The sequence below is a fragment of the Barbatula barbatula genome, assembly GCF_947034865.1.
Source record: "Barbatula barbatula genome assembly, chromosome: 2".
NCBI lineage: Eukaryota > Metazoa > Chordata > Actinopteri > Cypriniformes > Nemacheilidae > Barbatula > Barbatula barbatula.
The window spans coordinates 16,432,459-16,457,037 of NC_136767.1; the positions used below are offsets into that span (position 1 = coordinate 16,432,459).

General features: G+C 39.8%; 2 protein-coding genes across 6 annotated transcripts in view; both read right to left on the reverse strand.

The window, feature by feature from the left end:
* Positions 1–16,566, reverse strand: part of eda (ectodysplasin A) — a 38,195-nt gene extending 21,629 nt beyond the window's left edge. The window contains exon 1 of one of the 4 annotated variants that reach the window (XM_079473578.1): positions 16,082–16,566. In XM_079473578.1, coding sequence (XP_079329704.1) covers positions 16,082–16,399 — 318 coding nt within the window. In that variant the 5' untranslated portion in view covers positions 16,400–16,566. The remainder of the gene's footprint in view (positions 1–16,081) is intronic. The other 3 variants (XM_079473579.1, XM_079473580.1, XM_079473577.1) reach the window with 3 other exon arrangements.
* A 2,786-nt stretch (positions 16,567–19,352) lies between these two features.
* nalf2 (NALCN channel auxiliary factor 2) lies at positions 19,353–24,155 on the reverse strand. 2 transcript variants are annotated; one of them, XM_079475455.1, is made up of 3 exons: positions 22,309–24,155; positions 21,883–22,054; positions 19,353–21,492 (listed from the first exon to the last, which is right to left on the reverse strand). In XM_079475455.1, the coding sequence occupies exons 1-3, from the start codon at positions 23,032–23,034 to the stop codon at positions 21,185–21,187; spliced, it is 1,206 nt and encodes a 401-aa protein (XP_079331581.1). In that variant the 5' UTR covers positions 23,035–24,155; the 3' UTR covers positions 19,353–21,184. The 2 variants fall into 2 exon arrangements, with proteins under 2 accessions (XP_079331581.1, XP_079331582.1); XM_079475456.1 differs by having other exon boundaries at positions 20,242–21,492; positions 21,863–22,054.
* Between the last annotated feature and the right edge of the window lie 424 nt (positions 24,156–24,579).

A 24,579-nucleotide genomic window follows, 5' to 3' on the forward strand; every position in this document is an offset into this window, starting at 1 on the left:
ACTGCATTGAATTGTTATGATCCCCTCTATAAATAAGTAAACAGAAAAAAAACAGCCAGCCTTGAGCCTGTACTGATCCCATAAGCAAAATATATGTTTGGCCAAAGACTTGAATCTAAAAACAGACTTAAGAATTCGACTGTCCAGGTCCAACTTAATTTTATTCTTGTCAGTAGACTCAAGATTTCTGCTAGTTCCAATGCACATTTTTTCTTCTGAAACATATTTCAGGAATCATCTTTTCAAGTGATCAAGGACTGAAAATGGATTTTGCTCTATGATATGTTCACCAATGGCAAGGGGCGGTTTTAGGGTGAATGGAAATTAGCCGTTTCTCAATATGCATTCTTTAGTAGGGATGCACAATAAATTATCGACCATATAAATACAATTTAGGCCGGTATATTATAGCCGATAAATCACAAATAATTTCCTCGGAGCAGCTTGCGGCTGAAGAAGTTTAACCAAAGTTAAAATACAGTACAGTGCTGTGTTTCTGTCATGATCATTCACTTAATACTATTAACAAAACATTGTTGATGTAGATACAGTATTTTTGAATGTGTAAATTATAGAAACAAAAGCATCTTGTTTAAATCAGAGTGCTGTCTGAATGCTTTCTGTCTTGAGACATGTAAGACATGAGACTATTAAGAAAATTTTTCAGGGTTGCTCTGGAAAAACATCTATAATTTGTATATTAAATACAAAGTATACCAGAAAGGTTTGAAGGTTAAAGAATCGTTACATAGTGTCAAGTAGGCTTGGTACATGATTTTCAGGGGGGAAAAGACAACTAATGTTACCTTGTTTTCTGCAGTGAATGTTTGTTGTTTGTTGTCTTAGGGAATTTTATTTTAATATTAAGATACTGTATATTGGCCAATGGCCATATATCGGTTATCAGCTTCCAATGTTTAAGACTGATCGGTTATCGTCCAGAATTTACATATCGGTGCATCCCATATCGCACTACATCATCATTAACAGTCAAAGTCCAGTTCCAATACTCAAGAACACAAGAACAGAGAACGCATGGAAGTACCTGGATGTGTTCTTGATATTAAGGATACATCGTTTGCAAACTTGCGTGTACCGAACCCACCTGAAGTCCCAGAAGTCACTGTGGCGCATCCATCCGAGTACGTACGTATGCAAAAGACGCGAAATATGAGCGGCCCCCAAGTAATTCGTACAGGGCTTGGTAATACTGGGTTCATCTTGAGCTTTTTTTTGCTTAAATGTTAACAGATGATCTGTATTGATTTAAAATTGACTGGTTTATCATTTGTTCACAATGGGATTGTCATACAAGGCCCTTATGTGTCCATCTTACGATTTGACGTGGAAAACTTTGCACAAATTATTACAAGCTTGACACAAGGCTGAAATGTAGATTTCCACCTTATATTTTAAACAAAGTAACTTTAAGAAGCCACCACTATACGTCTGATATATATGGAGCTAGTAATGGTAACCTCTGGGACCGCCACTTAACTTGAGCAACATCTAAAAAGTGTTACACCCTCCCTTAAGTTTAGAATGTGTGCCAGAAGCTTCAATCAGATCAAGTCATGACATTACAGCGAGTACTGCAGTTCTCAGAGGAGTGTCATGGTGAGGCCTCATTTAAAGTGATAGTTGAAAGTGAAAAAATTCTGGCATCATTTCCTTAAACATTGTTTTATTCAAAACTTTATGACATCCTTCTGCAGAACACAAGAGAAGATCTTTTGAAGAATGTTGGTAACTGAACAACAAGTACCAAGTGCTCAGTTACCAACATTCTTCAAAATATCTTGTTTTGTGTTCGGCAGAAGAAAGAGAGTCATACATGGTTGAACGGACAAAAGAGTGAGTAAATGATGCCAGAATTTTCATTTTTGGGTGAACTATCCATTTAAGTGTGAACATCGTAATGCAGTGAACAAGCAATGCACTTACTGTTCCTGTAGCTCAATTGGTAGGACATGTTGGTAGCAACACAGAGGTAAAATTCCCAGAAAACTGATCAAATGTATATTTATCATGCCCTGGAAGTTGCTTCGGATAAAAGCGCCTGACAATGATGTGACTTTAAATGTGAAACATAAGCAATGTGAGCAATGTGCAACTGTTTAGTTTGTCCTAATGGCCATCACAGGTTAGCAAAATATTACCAATTTGTTTTTATTTACAATAGTTTAATATCTAGATGACAGCAAGTGTTTCACAGCAAAATCATGCAAGTGTGTGTGTGTGTGTGTCACTGCCCCATTTCACCCAATAAAACTTGCATCCAGTCTATTTCGGCCTGTCATCACCGCATCAAAATGACAACTGTAAAAACCTCTAGCACCAAATTGAGTCTAAGTGTGCGCATGAGTTTGTATGCTCGCATACAACTATTTGCCCTGCTAACTCAAACCAGACCCTGGGCTCGATTCCCTCTCTCTCTCATACACAAACTGCAAGGGTCGTGTGTCTGGTGCCATGAGCGGTTTGTAAAGTGAGGCGTTCCCGTTTGTCTGAAGGCTCTTGAGCGTTTGGGGGGATTAATAGCAGCTGATGAAGAGAAGACTGCAGAAAATCGAACAGCTGTGGAGAGAGAGAATCTGCAACGGCTCAAAAAGCAGTCAATTCTGTCATCTGCTAGTCTTCACCCAGAGCCTGAAACCTCTCTGGGGCTGGGCACATGCTCTGTTTCTGTGCACCTAGAAATGAAACACACCACAATGCACAATCGCACAAACGCCAAACTGTCACATATGCACTAGGGCTTAACTAAAAGGATTTGTTCTGCAGGTCCAGATTTTTACTGATCCTGCTGATAGTTGTAATGGCTTTACCACAACATTTTATATATGGCAATATTACCAAAAACCGTTCACAGTGTTTTTTTGGATAAATATCTATACCAAGATACAGTTATATAAATAGAAACCCAAATATGTTCCCATCACAGATCGCACACCTGTTTGTCCTGGTCACCATGCATTCTTTTTTAAGATGGTAAAAAACTTAAAATTACAGAAAAAGAGCAAATTTACAACAAAAACAGGTACATTTTTTATTTTAAAGGAAGAAAAACAATGGGTTATTTCCGGCGTCCCAGCTGTTTTAATGGGATTTTTTTTACAATGTTCTCTTGATCTGTGCGTTTATAAATTTTCGTCTTCATCACATTAAGACTCACATGTTGCATCTCATTAATGCGTATTCTCATGTGAGGTGAAGGAGTGAGGTCACCACGCCCACTTATTTACATATTGCAGTAGGCTATACACAGAAGAATCAGTTGTGGTTGACATTTTATTCTGTCCCAATGGTATACGCAGCTTTCAATAAAAATTGTAACTTTTTTTTTTCATTAGCCATAGAAAACTAATACTATGACATACTATCGAAATACACTTTTCCTTAAAAGTATGTCATTTATCATTCTTGCTTTATGCCTCCAAATCTATTACAAGTAATTTTGGCAAATGAAAAAACCTCATCTTCTTATGTAACAGAAACGCTAGAAAACAAGTTTTAAAAGTTCACAAAAAAACATGCGCAAATCAACAAACGTAAGACGTAGTGACAACGCAACACTGGCCCTGTAAGAACAAACAACAGTGCTGTCAACCGACCCTGAACTTGCGCTACACATAAATGAATCCACATGCAACAGATTGGGATCCAGATTCATCGGATTTCAACTTTGCCCTCTCTAAGCACTTAACTACAGCCACACTCACTTCCACCCCAACTGTTCCAGCAAACTACATGAGACAGAGTCATCGGTAACAAATCTTGCGGCTTGGACCGTGCACACACGGACTCGGCGCATACATCACAAATATTTACCCAGAACTTAAGACGGGAAACATGTTAGCGAGAGATCACAGAGCCCCGCGCATATTTTTCAAAGATTACACGTCTGAGCGTGTGTGTTGTATGCAAACCATGAAAGCTTCAAACAAAAGTTTTGGCTCATCAGACAAACATTCGCCTATTTTTGTTTGTCTCTATTCTTCTCTCATTATTTTCTCTTTGTTTCTTTTTCTCCATATTCATCCTTGGTCGGGTTAGTTGCATGAGTCACCAGAACTGCAAAATTAACCTTTCTGTAACACTGAAATCCCAGTATACACACACACATAGATGAGGTCTTAAAATGAATTCATAAGTAACATAAAATCCTGAGAAATGGTCGTAATGCAGTAGTGCTGACAATAATGGAAACAAACCGTTTGCACTTATTTCATCGTTTTAAGTGATGCCTTTGATTACGCCTGTCACTATAACACATAAAACGTTTTATCACTATTTACCATAAAAATTTTACCATGAGGTTCAAGGGTCAATAATTCATTAATATTAATGGTGAAACCGATTAGTGATAAGTGGAACCGATTAGGAGATTGCGCTCTACAATTGGGAATGCATGTGACCCACGGATTACCTGTAAATCATATAGTTTTAGCACACACTCTCTCTCTCCATTATCTGCTCAAGTACAACATTAAAGTGCTATCTCGCGTATATCTTAACTTAAACTGCTGCATAAGCAGCAATGTTCTTTTAATTCAAAGCGCAAATGACGCGATTCCCCAGCAAACACAGAACGTTCCCCCAACGTTACTTTTTGTTTCCCTGTTGGTTATTTTTTGGGGGGCGTTCCCTGATGGTTACTTTTTGGTTCTTTTTCAAACCAGAAAATAACGTTTTCTGATGGTTATTTATTGTTTTTGGCAACCAGAAAATGAAGTTTCCTGATGGGGTTTTTTGCAACCAAAAAATAACGTTCCCTGATGGTTATTTTTTTATGGGAAAAACTGGTAAACGTCAGTGACATGTGCAATACAGAAATTAAGATCACATTAACGCACGTCATACTGACCAAATTAAATTAATAAATGTGCCCCTATTTTGAGCATTTTATTTATTGCTAAAACAAGTTATTATAGTTATTATTATTATAATATATAGTAATAAACTATGAGGAGCATGTACATTAGCCGATCCGAAAAATTTTAACATTTCCGTGACCCAAAATCAGAAAAATTATCCGAACCGTAACAGAAGAAATCTCTTAACTGCTAAAATTCACAACCACATGAGTATTATTTCTGATTTCACGAATTCTGCTAGAGTCATAAGGTTGTAATGACACACTTTCTGAGAATAAGCTTCAGGTCCAAAGACTCCCACACAAAAATCAGCTTCATCTTGATTACAGATTCACGCCATCATCAGTCTGGCTTTCAGAACAAACAATAAGGGGATAGTTCAGCCAAAAATAAAAAATCGTATTCCCCCTCATGATGAACCTGTGTATGACTCGCAACAGAATATATTTTGAGGGATGTTTCAGTGGTTTGTGTTCGTACAATAGAAGTCAATAGGGCTCCATGTTGTTTGGTTTTCAACATTCTTCAAAATATCTTCTTTTGTGTAATACAGGTTCGACATGACATAAACGTAAATAAATGATGAAAGACTTTGTGATTTAGTGCCTTTAAAGAGAATCGTGCCGATACAATCACATACATACGAGCATACGTGCGCACACATGTGCCTGGAACGTGTTCAACATCTTGTTCAATGCTGGAGTTTCTGCTCCACCTTTACAATAGATTTAGTCTTAATGCCAGACTTTAATGGCTTCATTAAAACACCTTAAAAAAAGAAAACATTCTTTTCTCTTGAGACATAGTGGGACAAGGGAGACCTGGAGGATAAAACCTCCGTAAAGCTTTAAAGGTTTATATATTATATATATTTTCAAGACATCCGACTTGAAAGAAAAATGCCACAAGGCATCACTACATGAACCAATCACAGACGCCAAACAGTTAGAAAGTGTAGCCCCAAAATCAACCAATAACAACCGTTCTTCCTCCAATCACACAGGGACACAGGCTGTCCTGACCCCTGACCTTAATAGGTGGAAGATGTCACTGTGGGCTTGTCAGGTGGTCAAAAAGGATTTACGTTGGGCGACAGAACGTGTATGGCGATTCGGTTGAATGCTCGGTGTCGAGGCTGGGCCGCACCTGTCTGCAATTTGGCACATACTCTTCTCCACCTGCTCCCTTGATTTATTCTCTCACTCACTGGCTTTGTTCCCCCCAATTCTACTTTGCCTGGTGTAAAGGGCTCTGTGTTGTGGCTTTTAAACAATTCCAATTTAGGACAAACCACAAACCACATGAAACCGAGAGAGCAAGAGATAGAGAGGCAAGGAGAGTGAAAGAGAGAGAGACATCTGCTCAACAGCTTGAAGGGCATTCAAACATAAAGCTTGAAGGGCATTCAAACATACAGCTCTTAGATAGATGGAAAGAAGAAAGGAGAGAGAGAGAAAGAAAGAAAGAAAGAAAGAAGGTGAGAATTCTCGAAATTCACGTTTGATTGCCATAGATGAGGTGTTCTCATAATTGCGAGAATGATTTGCTTCTTCATTTAAACTCAGCTGCGGTAACATGCTACTAGCAATGCAAAGGCCGTTTATTTGATTTTAATGGAACGGACCGTTGATTCAAAATACACCTCGAGTCAGAGTGAGCACTAATCTAATTCCGAACCTACCCGTTTGATGACGCGACCTGAACCGCACCCACGTTACATCTACACAATGTAGACAAAACCTACATCGGGAATTATTAGGAATTCCTGGTTGACGGATCATTAAACATTTGTAGTCACTCAATATGGCAGAGTTTCGGAAGAGACAAGGGTGAATCCACCAAAATATTGTTAGCTGATTAACCTGCCTCAGACGTCACAACCCACAAACACACAGCCCACACACCGTGGGGTAAACGTCTGATGCATAAGGCACACTTTTCTGGAAAAACTTCAGCACGATGGAAGTCATCATCTGATTGGTTGAATTTCACAGGATTTCCAGGAGAAGTGCCTGTAACACGAAGCCGTCTGATCTAAGAAGTACACTGTCGTGTTTACAACGGTTGCTTTAAGAATTCATAAAGATTGACTAAATGGTTAATTCTTAATATGATATGTTCACGGCATAAACTTTTTTTGCTGTTAACTTTTGACACGTTCGAGAATGTACACTGGTCTGTTACTGCGGGGAAATTTCCACACCTCTAAACATGACGCGGCACAAAAGAAACGTTATTGGTTGCTTTACCTGTCAGTCATATGGTCTCTAAGACGGACCTTGTCCAAAGAAAGCAGCGATAAGTTCAAGACCTTTAGTATGAAGTTCTGGCTACGTGAGACTAGCTAATAGTAGGCCTGTTCTATATTTGATTAGTGATTTATGAAACGTGTTTTGATTTATGCTAAATTTGTTAAAATGGCCTATATTGTTCATGTGATTTTAATAATAGTTTCTCTTACATTTTTATTATTATACCAAAGCCACTAAAGGCTAAACTGCCACCAAGGCCAAATAATCCTTAATGCGGAAAGGGAGCAGGAGCATGATGAGCTAAAACGTTTATTTAAATTGTGGTAAGAGTATAGCGTCCTCGCTATAGCTGTCCATCAATTGCGCGCAATTGGCTACAATGCTCAATGCTGCAAAGTGTGCTGCAATTAACCTATCGCTAAGCCCCCCCCCCCGAAAATACTGTCGCTAACTCGGACCACAAAGACTACTATTATCTGTGTGGTGAGGAAGGCGGGACGAGAGCCGTGAGGCGGGGCCGGTGGCGCACAGCTGATTCCAACTATCATCCACGCCTCACGTCCCGCCTTACGTCCCACGCCTTCCTCACCAAAGTCTGTCACCAAAGAATGATTCATTAATGAGAAACTAGTTGCTACGAATACAGGTGCCATCAGTTGTCTTCTTATGAATGACTTGTTTGTCAGTGTTGCTGATGCACAGAAGGCCCTTTGTTACCAAACACCATGTCACTAAATTAGGATACACTTACAAGTCATTTGCAAACTGTAAAACATTAAACTATTGGTAACATTAAGGCTGAGATCACAGCCAGGCATTTGTGAATATTTCATCTGTTAAATGGTTGCATGTGTCAGATTTATTGCATGACTTGGGCAGAGAAAAGCTGTTGCTATCAGACATTGACTTAATCCACAGAATCTGTGTAATGGTAAAGCGATTGATCCAATAGGCCAATTGATGGAGGGTGTGTGAAGACATTTCATGCTTCCTTGTAAAGGTATTTTGTAGTATTTTTAAAAGTGCAAAAATACAGTTTGATAGCTTTCCTGTAGCTCAGTGGTTAGATCATGGCCCTAGCAACACCAAGGTCATGGGTTTGATCCCAGGGATTGCACCTACTCCGATACAACAAATGTATAGAATAATGTAATTTAAGTTGCTTCGGATGAAAGCGTCTGTCAAATTCATAAATGTCAAATGTTGATGCATGGTGTGGCCGCTGTATTTTGTAGATTATTTTGATACACTTAAAATTAAGGTATTTGGCATTTTATTTTGAATACATTTTGATGTATTTTTGCTTAGCCCTGTTCACCGTGCCCGCCCGCACCTTGAGTGCACTTTAAGTCAATGTGGACAAATGGTATTTATAAATGCATAGTAAATGATGTGTGATCTCAAAGGCATAAGCAATTGCTTCCATCTGCGCATGTTTAAATTTTCAGCACTTATAAAGTTCATATCTTAATAGTTTTATCATTATTGCTATAAAACATTTTATTATTTGATGACATTTGTAAAACAATCAACCTAAAAAAATGAATAACACATTAAAAGTGTAAATGTTATATGCTATATTAAAAATACAAGTATGTATACAGGTAAAAACAGGTTTTGCTTTGTCTTTTTCCTTTTTTATTATTTTATGGGGACCTCTGCAACCTTCTGGAGGGCCCCTGGGGCATACAAAAAAATGTCAGATAAAAAGTACAAATGTTTGTAAAAGTCGACTGAACATTGTTGTGTTCATATCTTTTAGTTTGAGTTGAAACGTTTCTTTTCAGGGTTATACTGTACATCTAACAAGTGCAGCCAACTATTTAAGTTTTGAAGCAATATGTTATAAATCACATTGTAAAGTCACCAATTTCAGCTGCCTAAAAATTTAAGTTAAATCAAATTAGCTTTATGAGTCAATTGAACTTTACTATATTGACCTGACTTTAAAAAAACTGAGTTGTACAAAGTCAGTCAAAATAACTTCCTAAAGCTAATTTGATTTAACTTAATTGAATTAAGCGTTTTACTTAAGCTGTTTTTTACTATGTACTATTTATTAAACATAGTTTAAGTGTTTCTTTATGCGTAAGAATGTATATGCATTTTAAGAAGGGGGCCCTAACAAAAGGTTCATCATAAAACATTGACAGGGAACAAGTAAATATCTGAACTACTGACCTGACCAGGTTAATCAAATTACTGTTGTTTACTATATCCCTGTCAGTGTTTAAATGTTGGTTTTTGATTTCTCCACTGATAAATCACGAGGCCATTTAGCACACTTTAATACCAGCCTCTCTTTTACTAACAGATCATTTCATATGCCTTCCATATGTATACAACACAGACACATCCTTACATAGCCAAGTTCGGAATAATTTCCGGAGTCTTGTTAGATATATGATGCAGGGCATCGGCCTAGTCAGAAGAACATGAGCCGTTGTATAAACTGCAATAAATCAGTGATACAATCTTAAAAGGGCATTCCATCTATATTCGGCTTCATATCATTACTGTCAAACTCGCTCAAATATCACCATATGTAAAACAGCGTATAGTTCAACAAAACAGATTCATGATCATACAAGTGAGGCCCCTTTCAAAATGTGCCATATGCTTTTCAAGTAAGGGGTCAACCATTAGATTTACAGTAATCTAGATTTCATGAAAACAAACTGCCTGTCCATTTCAGTATATTTTTGTCGTTTTATAGTGATGTTGTTTAGATGCCTTTGATTTTGAGATGTTCTTCAAACTTTGTTTAAAGTACTCATGCCACATGTGAACTCTGAAAGTTGTGAGCTTCTCGTTAAAAGGTTTCTTGCTGAAGAACGCATGGAGAAAATCCATAGCATCACAGGCCCATTCACACCAAGAATCATAACTGTAAAGAAAGCGATATTAGCATCCACACCAGTGGACTACAAGGCATGCATCTTGGTTTGCTCAATGTCAATGTTTTATTGTTCATCAGCGGGAAATAATGCTCTGAGAGTTCTCTCGATGATATCATTCTTCTGTATTGTTTTCTGTATTGTTGTGGTGTGGAATAACTAGTTATTGGTGTGAACAGGGCTTTAGTAATGAATGGGGATGATCACAGTAAGACTTTTGTTTGTTTGTGTGCATGTGAAAGAGGTCTACAGATGTCTCCATCATCACTCCTGCAGCCTTATGATCTACAGAGGGTGTACGTAGTCACGCACACACACACACACACACACACACACACACACACACACCATACAGATGTGCATGTCTACACACACAGATTATTGCAGGTTTCGATTAAGACCATGTTATTACATATGGATTACATTATTGAGAGCAATATTTCATATGATTCTCAAAGGACCATCAAGAATATGCTGGTAATGACTCCAAAAACAACAAGCCACAGAGGTTCACATATCACAGACACGAGATATATTGTCCTGTTTAGTCGAGCCCTCACTTATCTTTCTTTCTCATGTCGTTCCTTCTCTTTCTTCAGCAAATGGATTGAGGTTTCTCCTCAACGCCACCCATGAACATTCTGTCTCCAAATGATCAAATATTTACCCAGCTATGCTCAAGTTAATAAAACATGCTTAATATCATTAATAAATCAAAAGACACATTTAGCACTTTTATAGTAAAACAAATCAGATTGAAACATGTAAACTGCCTTTGTTCTGAGAAGCTATTTCATCGGGAATGTCAAGTTTCGAAACCTTGTACTAGGGAGTCTGATCACAGGAGGCCTTGTCCTACTGCTCTCGCACTCTTCAGTGACCTTTTGACTACTCGGTTCACAATGACAGGTCATAGCTCGGTCACAGACAAGGATGTTTGTCTGAAATGTCTGCAGACCCCTGGGCGAACAAAAATGTTTGATACTGGACAGAGGGAATTCCATTCCGGTGTAAAGACACAGATACATGCGCTCTCTCGCATTCACACAGATGTCAAAACAAGGATGGAAACCACAGCAAAAAGTTAAAACCACAAGAGAGACAAAATACAGTATTAACAGATACAGACGTGCACACACAGACACGCACTGCAACAGAAAGACAAAACGTTCTTCACAGTACACTGTCAAATATACACACGTAGACTCCTACAGACAGACTGAAATGGACACACAAACTGACAAAATACACATTTACACACACACACACACACACACACACAAAGTCCAGCAGATGCACACACCGGGTTATTCAGGGATAAGGACAACCGTGCTGAAAATGCAGAAGTCTGTTCAGACTACAGTCACAACCAATACATTTAGAGGCACAAGTTATGGCAGAAAAATATAACTGCACGACTCACAGCTTGAGCTTGTTTATTGGCTGGTGTATTGGCCACCAGTCTTTCCTATGGTTTATCATTTAGCCAATTCCTGTTCTCTTTGAGGGATCATCTGTCTATCTGTGTCTATCCATCCATCTCTATCACGTGCATCCATCAATCCATTCACCTGTATCCATCCATCCATCCATCCATATTTATCCATCTACCCTTTTTTATCCATCGATCCTCCCATCATCTGTATCTATCCATCTAAGTGTATCTATCCATCCATCCATCAACCTGTATCCATCCATTCTTTCTATCTATCCATTTTTATCCAAACACCCTCCCATCATCTGATACATCTAAATGCATCTATCCATCCATCCATCCATCATTGCGCTGTAATGTGCAATTTTAAAGCTTTGGTTCCCAAACTTACACACACATCTGTGTGTTGGCTGTTGTCTGGGACTACTTAAATAGATCCAGCTGTTAAAAGCAAAGCCATTAAAGTCATGCAAACATTCAGTTTCTACAGCGCACAGCTCTCTAACACCTGTTTGGCTGAGGTTAACCCGCTCTTAGATCCCTCATTAGCACACACACACTCACACACACACACTTTTGTAATCAGTCAGACAGAGCTGTGCTTTGGGATATATGGCTAACACTATATCAGATCTAAGATGTTGATCAACAAGCAAATTCCTTACTGCTAACTCCTCACTGCTAACTCAAAGAACAAAGGACTCAGGCTAACTCGGTCTAAGGGCTTGAGAGTATGTGAGAAATGTATGTGTGTATTAGTTACGGCGGTAAATAGTTGAATAGAGAGTAATTAGAAAGTGGCTGACTCCATCCATTAATGTAATATCCTGTCGAGGAGGAATCCCATACCTGCAAAGCTTAATAAGGAATTGTGTGTGTGTGCATTAGAGAGCTCACACTGCGAATTGGCCACATGCCATAATGCCTGAGAGAGAAAGAGAGAGAGAAGACGTTGATTAGGAAAATTTTCCCTTCTCTTTCCCATACTCTCGGTCTCGCACACACACACAAACTCTAACAAAGGAATTGTCTGATCTACACTGTAACAGAGGCAAGTCTGATGCCACTGTTACAGGTCTTATCTTCCCTAATATTCAGGTCTGATTTATATAGAGAAGAATGCCGCATGACTGGTGGCGTCGATAATACGTTTTACATGTACAAAAAACATTTCAATGAACTAGTGTTGGGTATATTCATTTTGCTAAGAAAAGCATTATTGTCTGCTATCTACAATTGGTCTATAAGATGCAAGTTCTGCACACATGTGCACACATACAATCTCTCTCTCCTTCTGTGGTTTGCCTGCATGTCATTTTACCCACACTCACGCCTAGCTCCATCAATCTCAGTTGTCATGGTTACACGCCTTCAAAAGACATGTATCAACGTTGTACTCACAATTACATGTACACTGTGTATGTGCACACTGAAGCACGTGTGGACACACCCCCGTACACATGCATATGTGTAATGCACATAAAGGCAGGAGGGAGGCTACATTAATAAATTCTAAATGATTTGCAACAATACTACAGTATTCGTATAATTAAAGAAATCATCTCACATCTAACCCAAATGGCAGAATAAGTTCCTCCCAATAAAGGTCATTAGGTTTAGGAAGCATGGCCCTAGGTATCATACAATGTAAGGCAATTTCGAAGGAAAGCTAGAACTAAACTAGTTTCTTCGATTTTTTTTATGCAAGTATTGTTTAACCATTTCACCTTTGGCATTTTAATTTAGCTGTTGGAAACTTTGCATGATAAAACCTATATAGCCATGAATGTTTCAAAAGGATTTGTCTGAATATCTTTGTACTGCTTATTGTGCAGTTTCTGGAACGTCTTAAATCAAATAAACCATATTTTACTGTTTTAAAGTAAGTCTTCTCTTCTATTGCATTGTGGCCTATATCTGCATGTTCTTTCATGCAAGAAAATATTTTAGGCAAATGCGCTATTCAGCAGTGGCGTTGCTAGGCCCTTTTTAGGTGGGCTGTAGCCACCCTAAAGTTATAGTTTAGGCCCCCTAAAACATTTTGAGTAATTATGTTATATGCACAGGAATTCGAGATCGCTTTAGTCCACTTTCAAACTCTTATTATGAAAACGGCGGCAGGCAATGCAATCTTCAGTTCACAGCGGCACAGAGTGGAGTGAACGTCAGAAGCAGAGTACAAAGTGTGTGCATTAACATGACATCTGCATCTTTGCTATTCTTTGTTATAAATCCAGCATACATAATACGATGCGGGAGCAATTCAAGACCCTTTACCATCCACCGTAAAACGTTTTGTCTGTGTTCGCTCCTCGTAACACTATGAACTAGTTGATAACCTCCAGCAAAACGAAAGCACATCACAATAATGACGACATACTTTAGAAAACGAACATGATGATATTTTAGCGCAGAGAAATGTGTCTTTCATGATGAAGTGCCGTTTTATTTTCTGCACCTAGTTATAGAGAGCTTTGAGAGTCCCGAAAAGACAACGGGCAAATATATGTTCAGAGTGGTGCGGCGTTGTTATTCATTGTTCTGATTTCCAAGTAAACAAAAGTGTAGCTAGAAGCTCTTTGTCGTTTTTCAAATGCTTTCTAAATAATGACGATATGTCTGTTAATGATATGTTGCAGATCAATCAATTAATGTGATATTCATATTCATAAGAATAACTTGTCTAAAAATATTTACTTTAGTAATATATGCAGTATGAGGTGGTAAGAGAGTGGCTACATGTATATGTATACTCAAAGGAGGTTGAGACCCCCTTATATTAAAAACCAAGAATCGTCCCTGCTATACAGGAAATGCACACAATTAGGGTGCTGTGAACACGATCCAATGCTAAATGTACAAAGTTCAGACAACCCACTAGGTAAAATTCAAAAAGAAGCTTTCACATCCCATCCCTACCATGCTCTCCAAACGTATTGATATTTGCCCAGAGAATGCTTTTTTTTCTCCAGGGAATTTTACCTGTTACCTGTAAAACAGTCTGAAACAAACCTAGTAAATACCATCAGGCTTTCATGCTTTAAAATTTGATTGTAAACGCTAACATGCACCACCTTGGTGACCAAGTGTCAAGTGACCATAATTATGACAAGTAGGGCATGATTCTGTACCAGCATTGTTTGACCTGGAAAAAAGCAGGGTAATGTCAACAGACATAGTCTAAACATGAACTCAAAACCTAACCATTACAAACCACTACAATCTAAAAGGAAATATTTTCCTTTTAAATTTAAGTTAATTATGTTCTGTAAGGCACAACCCTAGCCATGCCAGTAAACTAGATGAAAGGAATGTTTTTCTCGAAGTAAGGATGTGGATCGAGGAACACGAAACTAATGGCCTACTTGGCAGAATCACAGCAAAAAGGTCAACTTCTGCTGACTTACTGACAGTGCCTGGTAATACCACCAGCACACAAAACTTTGACAAGGCAGGGCGAAATCTGTGCTGCCAGGGAAGATATACAGCCAGGTGTTTTGGATTCTACACGATTGAAGTGATTTTCAGCATTTAGTTTATTTCTAGACAGGCAATGGGTAGATGTACCTTCGATTGATTGATTCATTCATTTTATTAGACATGCACCTCCAGTGCTGCCTAATAAAACGCATCCCTAAGCTGTGGTTTTTGGATCCCGTCCCCGGGGTTACTATCAGGAAATGCTGCGACGAGCTTGGATCTCCTCCAGAAGAATTAAACACTAGTCGGGGCCAAACCGCAGCGAAGGCTAGATTAACAGCGACCTGTGCTGCCTGACAGTAAACGTGCGTCTGATGAAGAGAGCTCGTAAAAAGGACAGATGTTGTTTAAACAGAACAAATGTCGCCCGCAGGTGAACGATTCACAGTTACGAGAAACGCGTCGCTCAGTCCCGGGCTTTTGACGCACAAATTGACTGAAAAGACAGAAGAACGGACATCCGACGCGCAGTGTAGTTGATGCGCAAGGAACAGAACTGGTCCAAGCCCACGCTACAGGCAGTCCAGCCCCTAACTACAGAATGCCCAGGGGTATGTCAGTGCAATAGGTGAACTGTGGGCTACGAGATCGTTAGAATGTCGCATAATCTGTAGAACGAAGATGTCTACAGCATGTATCCAAAGCATCCAAATGCACTTTCATGGTACCCATTTTATCCCGCAACCCATTACTATTGCACTGCTAACCCAATGCTCAATTGAGCAACATTGTTCTTTGCATTTTACATTTACTCGTTTGGCAGAAGCTTTATCCAAAGCGACTTACAAGTAGGAGAGCATAAACATTTTGTCAACACGCCAAACAGTACCGTTAGTTTACAAACGAAGTTTAAACGAGGAAATGCATCCCAAACACACATCTTTCAGTCTAATATCATTGCACATGAGACTACACAATCAGTTTAGAGGATCCAACAATAGGTCGCTAACAAACAAACAAACAAACAAAACAAACAAACACAATACACAGTCTGAGCTGGAAAGACAATAAAGAGGCGCCTCTAAGATTTTCTAACACTACAACAGATGTTAATGTAGACTACATCACAGAGGAAAGCTGAACTGAACTTTGTGTTTTGTATTTGTTCACTTTTGTTGAACAACAGATAGCTCTGTTTACCTGAACGCCTATTGTTGGGTGGTCGGTGTCCGGTGACCGGAGCACTGGCGGTTTAGCGTCATGGTGCGGGAGTGGACCCGGAGATGACACATCGTCTTTGTGTTTCTGGGATATTTCGCGTTTGAGCTCCGAGCGCAGGTCCAGGTAGCAGAAGAGCGTGATGAGATGCAGGGAGAGTGAGAGGATGAATAAACTCAGGAAAATGTTGCAGTTGTTGCATTTACTTTGGCACTCACACGCAGCCTGCGTGCGCTCTCGGTCCTCCAACTTCACCGGCTCGCGCTTCGGTACCATGGTTGCGTGCAGGTCAGTCAGCATTGCTTCTGCATACCGAACTTCCGTGTCCTGTTGGTGTCTTTGGGTTCATCTGGCTCCCTGACCTCGGACTGCGAAGATCCAGACTGATAACCTACTGTGGCCGGCTCCATAGACCGACCCCTAGCACCTGATTGGTTGTTGATACGACGTCATCTCATTGAAAATCTTACGGGGGAAAAGTGGCCTGAGCGTGAAGCGTCACAAATCTTTGCAACAGTAACACAAGACGAATACTTCCACTGCAAGTTACACAATATTCATAATTTCGTAACCGCTGAGAAAAAAATCTACCAACAAGTTTGTTCAAGCTTCATTTTTGTAGTCTCTGTAAGTATCTAAAATATTTGTATCCGTTGTTTTTTAATCGTAATGTGGATCATGAGGATGAAAATTATTTTACATTCACAAATGCGTATTGCAGACAGCAGTGTGTTCAAGCTAGACTTTCTTTCCCTATCCATATGTTTGTGCATTACTCAGTGAGAGTGATAGAGAGAGAGAAAGAAAGTGTGTGGAGCTCCACATCTTTAAAGTGTTAGAAAAGAGTGCAATTGTGGCATATGTTGAGAATAACAGCAGAGTGTCTGCCAATCAAGCTAAAACATCAAATAAGATACACACACACACGCACACACAAACACACGTAAGCACACACTGCTTTACTTAACATTTTACACATACATGCAGTCAACTACACACATTTATCATACTGTCAAGTAGAACACTCCATATTAATTTTACCCCAAGATATACATTCATTACTATGGCACACGACTACTGCTATGCGCTGTTGGAGATGACTCACAGGTTTCTATGGCAACAACTAATGGTGAAACACAAATAATAGTTGGGTAGTTATCTCTCTTTTTTTCTCCCTTACTAACACACATACATGCAGCAGACACATGTTTGTATTTCTGTAATTATGAGAACTTTTCTTTGGCACTGCTGTTTTCAGCTAATAATAAGTAAGGGGATAGTTCACCCAAAAATAAAATTCTTTCATCATTTACTTTTTTCCACTTCTCGAGTTTAATTCGAGTTAATTAAACAATTGTCATTTTATTTGGACACAACATCATTTTTTCATGTTCTGACATCTAACTTAATCCATTCAAGTTGGGACTACATGGATGATTTGTGTTGTGTTAACACAGAATGCTGGTTAAGATGATTTACCTGAATATGGTTTTTTAAAAGTTAAATGAATATTTAATGTCACATTAACTAAAAACCTTAAATCAAAACTACATGGAAAAGTTTGAATTATTTAATTTAATTAAGTTCGTCCACCAACTTTTTGAGTGCGCCCTTGTGTCATTCAAACCTGACCGACTTTATTCTGCAAAACACAAAAGAAGATAAATTGAAGAAAGTTAGTAAACAAACAACAATAATCCCCCTGATTTCCACACAAACAACAAAATATCTTTTGTGTTTCCCAGAAAGATAGAAAATCTGGTTTTGAACAACATGAATAAATTAGAATTTATGTTTTTTGGTGAACTATCCCTTTAACTCAGTATTACATAAAAATAATACTTAAAGAAATCAATTTTCATTTTAATTTAGACATTAATGTTTTTTAAGCCATTTGAATGGCAGGATGAAACAGGCTCTGGATGGCTGAAACTTATCTGAACATCTCAGGCTGTAGACAGGAAACACCCTGGACAGATGGTCAGTCCATCACAGATGACGGCGCACACTCAAAGACATTCTCCACCTACCCACTTAAGGGCAATTTAAGTAACTCCAATTCACTTTATAAACATATCTTTGAACTGTGGGGCAAACCAGAGTGCACATCAGTTTATGGAGGTGCAAAGAAAGAAGAAAGTGCATGGCAGGGAAGAGGGAAACTTACTCTAACAGCAGGAGTTTAGAAAGATTACTTTGTAGCATTCTTTAATTTATATATTGACTATAGCTGGACCAGTATAGTAACAACTCAGATCATTATAACTGACATGGTAAATACTGTAGAACCCAATATGTAATTCAGAAGAAAATGTTAATGGTTTACCATCAGACCTTCTCTTTACCAGACCTAGCTCTCCATATCTGACAGCATCTCTGTCTCTTTTTTCCCTCGATTCTCACTCTGCTCACAGCTGTGCTCTGTGTACTGCAGATCCTCTGTGACCTCATAAAGCCGAGCCTCTTTAATATGGTTTTATATTAAATCTGTGCTGCTTTTATTCTTCTCCAGACTCTTTAATCTTAAATCACTTAAATATTCACAGCAACGCTGCTGCTGAATCAATTCAGCGCCACACATACACACGCAGTCCAGGTCTCTCACACTCTCAATACTTCGACAAAACCCAGAACATACATGCACACACACACACACACACACACACACACACACTCACACACAATTGTACTGAATAAAAAACGAATGCTGCAATGAATATGCAGGTATGGGTCTGAAGCCCTTGGGTAGTTTAAATTAAATTACACAAATTAACTTAACATAGAATCCAGCTCATACTGAGCCCAGAGAGGCTGGAATCAGAGTGCTAAGAGTTTAAGAAAACAGTAATTATACACAAAGAGACATTTCTGGAAACTTAATGTTCCAGATCTGTGTGACAAGAGTAAATGGTAATGATTTGTAAATAATTTGAAATTTTAGCAGATTGTACGAAATTCTGTGACAGATACAAAAAATAAACAATACAAATATAATCGCTTAATTTCAATATATTAAACTAAATGTGGTATAATATTATATTTTAGTTTAAGACTCACACACATACATATATATGTGTGTGTGTTTACTTACACACATGAAATGAGTTTGATCAACATTCAAAGCACAAACCTCTCACTATGAGAAAACATTGACTCCTACTGGCCAAATGCAGCAGTACCGTACAATCCCGCAGGAAAGACAAACGTACACACTTACAAAAAAACGTACTCACAAAATGATAGGTAAACAACTGAACAGAGAAAGAAACAATACATATGTTTTATTGGGTTACCACAGTACAGACGTAGTGTCCATACATGGAGAACTGTCATCAGAGAAACTGTCAGCGCTCAGGTGGGAGTTCAGATCTCGGAGCAGATAAACGCTGAACAAAGGCCAAACATCTCTCCTACGGAAGTGAGTGGTATGAGATCAGATTCAGTGATTCACACGCTTTATCTCAGGCTTCAACACACTGCGTACACACAAAATCGAGGACACTGAGATGAGTGACAGAACGTTTTCAGCAAATGAAAAAAGTCAAGCTGACATTCAGCAATGAACTGGCTTACAGAGAATCTTGAGAGACAGTTTTACACACACAGAAAATAGAATCCGTTTGATGTTGGTTGACACAAGCATTCTGGTTTTGCATTCTTATCTTAAGAAGATGTTTCGACTAAAGATGAAACAACCTGAATGTACTTTTATATTGTCTAATATTAGCTGTAGTCGGATGACAATGACAAAGGCACAGTCAGTCTGTTGACCCCATTGTTTGGTGTTTCTGTTATTGCTGAAGGCCCAAACTGAATCAGGAGAGCATTCATGGCCTTGAAACTGTATCTATAAGAATTATATGCGATATTCAGTAATACAATGCTTCATTAAAAGGCGTTCCTGGTTCTCTGGCAAACCGTAGCACTATCGATGCCAAGGTCATGGAATTGATTCCCATTGAACACACAAATTTAAAAAAACGTATCATAACTAATGCACTGTAAGCAACTTTGGATGAAATCATTCGCTTAATACATAAAAAGACAAAGTGTATGAAACAGTTCATAAGAAAGCACTTCTGTAACATTATTCGAAGTGCCCAAAAGCCACCCTGCTTAAGTGATTACTTTAAACTTGTTTTCATGTTGTTTATTGGCAAGTTTGTAGAACCGTAACAAAGCACATGGAGCAAATTTGTAACGTTTCCGAAGTTTTTCCCACAATATTTTTCCAATTAAAGCGCTACGAGTTGTTTTGGAAGAAAAGCATCTGCTAAATGGTAACTACCAAAGCCCCTTCAACAGCCTCGAAGCATCGAGACCGACATTAAATTCATGAGTAAGTACGAGAGGCGTTAATAGGTGTTGGCTACAGCAGTGTGTGGAAGCCTTCACATCAACACTTCAAACGAGCATAAAACAGAAAATAATAACGTCCAAGGAAGTACAAAAGAACACGGTGTGGCTAAAACGCATGCAGAAAATGCTCTCAATTCAGACTGTATGAAGTTTAGCAACCATATTTAACCCGTTCCAAACATACACATCTAGTCAGGAGGGCGTTAAGTGTCCAGATAAGCACGCACAGGTTAACCTAAACACCAAATTCTCATGACCACTGAAAATATACAAAAGAGCAGGGGCAGTGGAAAAAACGAAACTTAATATGAAAAATGCCTTAACTGTCGTTTTTTATTACAAGAGAAATGTAACAATGTCGCCAATACATTCTTCCTACAGTCACTGTTTTTCTCAAGAACGTTGTCTAAAACAAAACAAGATTGTCATTCTCATATAACATATGGGGTTAATCCTAATAAAATAAACGAACCATCGAGGAACGGTTAAAAACACGCTCTTGATCAAACAAACAAACACACTGACGTGCGCACACACAGACACACACACACGTGCTCTGATCAGGCCAGATGTTCTAACTCTCAAAGACAAGCACTGACAAACTCCGGCAGTGGTGAGACTTTCCGCGTTTCCAGGCATTTGGCACAAGTCATCTCATGTACGGCAGACGAAAAACACGTTTACATCATGTGCGTCTTCCAACAAAGAGGGAGCCATTACAGTTTTTTACTCCTCTCTGACAGGAACGTCTTCAAAAGGTACCATGTTCTCCAAGGAGCCAGTGTTGCAATGCTGCAAAGTTGTTATGGAGATGACAGTGTGTAATAAGAAGAGAACAAGCACACACAGTTTTAATTTACTGCCGTGGAGACGATTTGTATACGACATTGCTCCTGAAGATAACCTCCTATGCAAAGAAAACGAGCCTGGGAGGCGTGACAGGGCGCACGCAGCCCCTACGGCCGTGTCACACCCGCTCCATCTGACATCACAGCACTCTGGACCCTGCCTGGTGAAGTACTCCTCTTGTAACCCTGATGAAGAGAAAAATATATTACTACTATTCCAGGGCCTGTTATGTTCAGAATAAAAATTAAGCACGAAACTCTTGTTGCGTTTAGTCTGCTATTTTGTTTTTCTCAATAAGAAATGAAGAAGATATCAATTATGATAAATTATTACAAAAGATATATGCAACTGCAAATAGACCAGTAGATGAAACGGGAGGAAGCATTTGCTGTGCTTCCCATCTAAAGAAAGTCAAATCAACCTGTACAGTTACCGGAGTAATGAGTGCTACTGTGGTAAGAACTGGTGTAAAAAATGCAGGTTCAAAGTCAACCCCCACAAAAGTCACATATCGATTGTTGTCTGCTAAATGTCTAATACCCTGTGCTGTGTTACCTGTGTCGACTGATGTTTACCTGCGCAGAGAAAGCTGGGCAGGCCGGCATACAGCAGACGGTCATTGTCAGGTAGGATGAAGGGGCAGCTGGCTGTGACCTCACCACAGTAGTGTTTGCATGGTAGCCACCTTTCGCACTGCCGCTGGGGAACCGGAAAAAATTCCGCACAAAGCCAGGCTTTATAGACTGCCTGCAACATACACAAAAACAAGCACTTAATGACATAAGATTGGGGATGTTACTATTAGTACTACATTACATTTTATGCATTTGGCAGAGGCTTATATCCAATGCGACTTACATTGCATTATGCTATACTACATCTAACATTTACGCATTTTGCACGTTGACACTTTATTTAATGCGACTTGAAGTGCGTTCAAGCTATACAAGTAATGCAACGCTCTACCGGAAGTTGGTGTGGTAGAGCGCACTGTCCCTCACCTGGCACATGTAAGTTTCCGCGCGCACCGAGTAGTCATCCGCCATGTATTTGCGCGTAAGGTTGTCAAAGTCTTCATATTTTTCCTGAGCATGTTGGTCGAGCAGGACGTACTCGTGAACACAAGCACTACAAACGTCCCCGTCCTCCGGTCCGCCGCTGAACAGGTCACGAATGACATTGGCCAGGCTGCAGTTGAGTCCTTTCGGACTGGCCATGTTCTCAAGCAGGTCCGCTATCGTTAAAACGTCGCAAAACGACAAGCTTAAGTTCCGGAAGTACTCTAAAACCGCGTGCGGCGACACCGTGGGCACCGGCACAGAATAGGAGGAGCTCACCGAGCTGTTTTTCTGCCGGTAAAGCGTAGAGCACGCGGACTCCAGGGGCTCGCGGCGACGCGCGTCAGCGTCCACGCACTCCGGTGTGTTTTCCGTTAGGTTGCCCAAGAGAACCCCGTAGTCCTCATCGCGCAGGCCCGTCTGGGCTTCGTGACTAGCGTTGCTCCACGTTCGCCGGTGAGTCCGGTCTCGCGAACGCGGCTTGCCTCCCGCGCAGAGCCAAAGGTGATCGGACAAGAGCGCCGTGAAAAAGAGCAGCGACGCGAGGCTCATGCGCCATCTCTGCACCTTCTCGGGCTCCGTGCACGGTTTGTCGACCGGTTCGGTCGGGCAGCAGGTTTCTCCCTCGGCGTCAGGTTTCCTTCCACACCGCCGGGCGCCCGTGACCATATTTTAGAGGGGGAGACAAAGGCGCGAGCTCACACGGGCGGGTCTCCTCCGCAATATTTCCCCCGTGACGTTGCCCGCCGCGACTGTTACATGATGGCCCGAAGCATTTCTTTCACCTGATGTTCAAGATTAATCTGCGCCGAAGACACCTGCGTCTGAATAACGGAGACAGTGCATGATAAAGCACATGCCGCGAGACTCCCCTATCAGCTACCCCGCATCGCCTTGACAACACATCGTACGCTATCGAATCTCACTCATTCGCGTGCATCCCGGAGGCAGCGGGTTGAAGTGCGGTATCTGTTTGTCCGTAGGGGGCTCGTCATCTTCCCGTGGTCTCATTCACTCTGTCGCCATCTTCGCTCGCACTCAAACGAACCCTGAGATGTTTTAATTGAAGGCGGGGGTGTGGCGCGTGCGCCGTCGCGCGCATCCTTGCCTCCTCCATTGAAGCTTCATTCACCTATGCGCTCACCATTCAACAACATCACTCGCCCTCGAGGAATCGCCCCGTGCCGTTTCCTCTGTCGGGCACATAGTTACCGCGTGCATAGCTCTTTAGAGCATCGCCACAGCACTTGGTACGCACAGTTTAAGACAATATCACAGAACATCCCCGTAAAAAACAAACAGAATCCATCACATAACTGTTGTTTTTTGTTTTGGTAAAAACCGGTATGCCATATCCTACCATTCGAATTTCATTTTTTCTATAGTCAGTCTAAACCCAAATCCACAAATAAAATGAAATTAAGAGAGAGGTCGATTTTATTTTACAGTATTAATTTAGTAAAATAATCGATATTTTTTCAACTCTTTTTTTATTGGTATTTCTGATTCGGATTTTTCTTGATTTGCTTTGGTAAAATTAGAGTAAGGGTAGAGATACCCAAAATGAAAATATTTGTATCATTATGACCCATATGTCATTTCAAGCCTGTGTGGTTTTCATGCAGACCACAAAAGAAAATATTTTTAGCAACCAACCTCATTGTGTTCTATTGTATGGACACAAAAGCACATTAAAAAAAATATGTATATTATCTTGTGTCTCACAGAAGAAAGTGTCAAATCGAGTTTGGGTGAATAAATAAATGACGACAATTTTCATTTTTGAGAGTTTGGGTAAATAAATGATGACCATTTTCATTTTTGAGTGAACTATCCCTTTGGAAATTGTCTGTCTGTACATATGACTTGTGTTCACCCCAGAAGATGCAAAATATATTATACTTGATTTAGGTAAATAGATCTACATATACAGCTATACAGTCAATTATATGTCTAGATCAACAGGCTATGCTGACACAAGTTATCAGACATTTTATCCTGCCGCTAGATGGCACCGTCGACCTAAAACTACATTGCTTATCATTTGGGTTAGTGATCCTGCACGAAAATAAACCTTTGGGGACTAGGTTTGTTTCCGTGTTGGGATCTGTCCATATCTTTTACTGGTTTTAAATTAACTCAAGCTAGTTTGCACTCCTGCAGGGCATATAAAAGAGTTACTATTCTCCTCAGATGTGTTTTGAGGGCTTTTGA

What these genes read in the sequence shown, in the direction of transcription:
- nalf2 (XM_079475455.1), bottom strand. Translation starts at nt 23,034, where the DNA reads ATGGTCACGGGCGCCCGGCGGTGTGGAAGGAAACCTGACGCCGAGGGA. An exon ending in CGGAAACTTACATGTGCCAG is followed by an intron (nt 22,055 to 22,308) that starts GTGAGGGACAGT and finishes TGTATGTTGCAG; the next exon opens with GCAGTCTATAAAGCCTGGCT. An exon ending in GCCCAGCTTTCTCTGCGCAG is followed by an intron (nt 21,493 to 21,882) that starts GTAAACATCAGT and finishes TCTCTTCATCAG; the next exon opens with GGTTACAAGAGGAGTACTTC.